The 4,033-nt window shown below is 31.0% G+C and overlaps 1 protein-coding gene across 1 annotated transcript in view; it reads left to right on the forward strand.

Moving 5' to 3' along the window:
- The window catches only part of TRIADDRAFT_34144 (uncharacterized protein), a gene marked incomplete at both ends in the record, with an annotated part of 40,105 nt that extends 36,787 nt beyond the window's left edge, over positions 1-3,318 (forward strand). The window contains 2 exons of the mRNA XM_002118360.1: positions 102-386; positions 2,966-3,318. Of these exons, the coding sequence (XP_002118396.1) occupies positions 102-386; positions 2,966-3,318 (638 nt within the window). The remainder of the gene's footprint in view (positions 1-101; positions 387-2,965) is intronic.
- Positions 3,319-4,033: the final 715 nt, after the last annotated feature.

Consider the following 4,033-nt stretch of genomic DNA (forward strand, 5'->3'; position numbering starts at 1 on the left):
TACATGTATACCAATTATAACTTCATGAATGAATTTTATTACCTCTCTACAACAGTTATAATATCAAATAGAAATTAATATCATCTATCATTTGAACCTAGATCATCCAAGAATAATACAACATCCGAAAAATGTTAATATTATCTATGGAAAAACACTTACACTGCAATGTAATGGAACTAGTAGTCCTATCGCTAAAGTAACTTGGCTGAAAGATGGCAATCCACTGATAAGTTATGATGATCTGAAGTTAATTGAGAGCTTTTACGTTTATAGTCGTCTGACTATATCAAATATAACTACACAAGATGAAGGATTATATCAATGTCGTTACGATAATATAATAGGATCAATCACTAGCGAAGTCGCCACTGTTACGATTTACGGTAAGCACAGTACTTGTTTTAAAAATAAGTTCTTTAACAGAAATTATAATTATGATCTCAAAATATCAGTCGCTTCCATCTTAGTCGCTGTAATTAAATTTAGTAAATTTATGCGAAATAGCATTAACAAATACAGTTAACAAATTCAGATTTCTTTAACTGATATCAGAATTATGTATGAGTACATAGCATAAATTCTACAATTGCATACAAGAAATGGAACTTTTACCTAAAATTTCAGGTTATGAAATAGTTGCATTTATGAGTGAATTAACCGACATAAAGTTAAAAGCAAAGTATTCAGAAGTGTAATACCTAATTACAGAATGACAGCCCACCCAAATGTCTTAAAAACAATATGAACTAAACCTAATTACTGTATTTACATAATTTGATCACTTAATTGTGAAATTGAGAAAGACGAAGTTAGAAACGCTGTAGCAAAAGAGTGTTAATGACCTATAGGCTGTAGGAGACTTAATCGATTGACTGACTTAATCTTTGATGAATACGGTTATTACTTCTCGTCCAACTTTCATTAATGCAAGAAAATACATTGTAAACAACTAGGTCACTTGTTTTATTCAATTACAATACTTTAAAAATGTTGTTTTTGTAGATAACATTTACTGTAACACCAAACAATCCAAAATATTGATTCGTAAGAAATAATGCGTATGTGAACAGACCGCGAGCGCGTACATAGTCACCCACTTTACAAAATATTCGATTAATCTTTGCGAACGATCACTTCTCTACAAGCACATATAATTGCAGTTAAGAAGTGCATGAACTATTATTTTACTTACTATATATCTATGACGAATATAGAAATGAATTAACATTAGTGATAGGTTATAAACATAACTATAATACTATTTATGGCACATTATAACCACGACTCTTCACCTACTTATTTCGATATTAGATACTAAAACAATACGAAGTATTGGAAGAGAATTCTATTTCGGACTTTTCGACTCTGTTAATTCTGGTACAACGGTAGCTGCTATCGTCACAGCTCTAGATAAATCTGCAGTCATTACTGTCAGAAATAACTATTTCAATACAGCTACTCAATACAATGTTTCATCTTACGACTCGACAACCATAAAATTTACAATAACAAGCGAAAATAGAGTAACAGGAGTAGCTTCAAAGACAATACATATCACTTCAGATGAAGATATAACTGTTACCAGTTTACAAGCATCTAACGTACTAGCAAGTTTATCTCATATTTTACCGGTCCAATTTTATGGTAAAGAATATGTTATTGCCACATATACTCCTCTTAGTGTTGGACATATGTTAATAATCAGTAAAGATGCTAACACACAAGTTGAGATTAGCTTCCCAAGCAATACTAATTACGGAGGTCAAACTTATTCTAGAAATAGGAATCTGACGATTAATTTACTACCTAATCAAGGATTCTTTTTCGAGATCGCGCAAGATCTAACTGGAACAATTATATATTCTAACAAAGATATCTCAGTTCTAGCCGGAAATCGTTGCGCTAACGTTCCTACAAGTAACAGAAGTTGCGAACCTTTACAAGAACATTATATGCCAAGTAAATACTTAGGCCAAAATTATATATTATCGACATTTACTGGTAGAGCAGCTGGAGATATATATCGTATCGTCGCCGCTTACGATAATACTACGGTACGCCTTCAATCAGCAAGTTCAAATTACGAGTTATCCCGAGGCGAGTTTATACAATTCGAGTTAGCTAGCGGCAGTGATTCGTTTCTTACGTGCGATAAGTCATGTCTAGTTGTACAATACGCTAAAGGAACTAAGGCAGATCTTAAGAGAGCTGATCCGTTTATGACAATTGTACCAGCAATCGAACAATATAGTAACAATCTCGTAATAACCGTACCATCGTTATTTACAACATTCAATATCAATCCAAATTACGTCTTAATCACGATACAAGATAACTATAAAGACGGATTAATGTTAAATGGAAAAGTATTACAAGGAATCAGTTGGCGACAAGTCACTACGAATGATGTAAATAATGTTTACTCTACAGCATCTATAAATGTTCCGATTGGTACAAGCAGATTAACTCATAATGACAGTAGTATAATATATGGAGCCATTCAATACGGTTGGGCTTTTAGTTTTATGGGTTATGGTTCATTTGGCGATATACAAAGGTCTACAATGTTTTCTTGTAAGTCAATTGAATTCACAGTCTACGATAATCGTATTCATTAAGTATATTTAAATTTTTATAGTAAGATCGTTCATGCATAGTATTTTAACCTATATAAATAACGAAACTATAATCTTAGTTATACAGTAGTAAGATATTACTTATCATAAATAATAGAATTAGTAGGCTACAATATATAATCTTGTATAATCATCTATAATAATAATTGCAAACGTTCTGCTACCGTATATCTACAAAAGTAATTCTAAATTTAAATAATTTGTGGATAGTTTTTCCCTAAAATCATTTTATGGAATAGATAAATATCTATGTGGCCACCAATCCAATTTATGGCTAAATCTTGATCCATTTCATAAAAATTAATTTATACGGTTAATATACCTAGATTCACCCCGAATTGTTCAGTATCCAACAAATACGTTTGTGTATGAAGGCAACTTGACAATGCTAGAATGTAATGGAACAAGCTCACCGATATCTACTGTTACTTGGTTAAAAGATGGCATAGCTCTTCAAAATTATAAAAATATAACGATAATAGAAAAATTTTATACGTACAGTCGTCTTGTAATACCAGAAGTATCTAATAATGACATCGGGAACTATCAATGCCAATACAATAACTTTTTAGGATCAGCAACGAGTAATAAGACGTTTATAGATTTGATAGGTAAGTTAATTTGGTTTGAAAATGTATTAAAACGATATATTGCAATAGATGTAACCGATACGCCATAGATAGACTAAGTATTTGTCACTAGAAATAGGCTAATTCTAAATAAATTACCGTTTATCCTTGCTCTATATTTCAACAAATTTACTTTATTTGACGTACAGAATTTGTAGAAAGTTATGTTCTGATCCAATTCAGTGTAGATGTGAATAAATATAAATTTTAGACTAAAGGCAATTAAACGGATTATAGACTATAAACTACTTCTAGTACTTCTACGTAATCAAACATTACTGAATCTACAATAATTCTCTAAACGAATTACAAAATTAATTTGATTAAGGTATTATTTTAGTAACGTAGAGCAAGGATAAGGTTAGCAGAATAATAAAAGTATCAAGATTTGGCGACTAAGTTTTAATTCTTTGATTAAAATGTTTTTTAACAATGTAGCCATTCCAACATTTGAACGCAGTCCTAGTCCAGTTTTTGTACCGATTAATCAAGAAATCGTCTTACAATGCCATGGTAGCAGTAATCCAGCTGCAATTCAATTATCATGGATAAGAAATAGCACATTACTAAATAGATATTCTACTTCGCTAATAGTCAATAGCAGCAATTTAAGGTTTGTTGGTCAATTAAAAATAAATTCATCTAACAACGAAGATGCTGGCAATTACAAATGCAATATTAGCAATGGCTACAGTTTAGCGCTTTCGTCTGACATTATAGTAATAGTTCAAGGTAATAATCTAAAATTTAATAAATATCCAATAT

This window comes from Trichoplax adhaerens, genomic scaffold (assembly GCF_000150275.1).
Source record: "Trichoplax adhaerens TRIADscaffold_48 genomic scaffold, whole genome shotgun sequence".
NCBI lineage: Eukaryota > Metazoa > Placozoa > Uniplacotomia > Trichoplacea > Trichoplacidae > Trichoplax > Trichoplax adhaerens.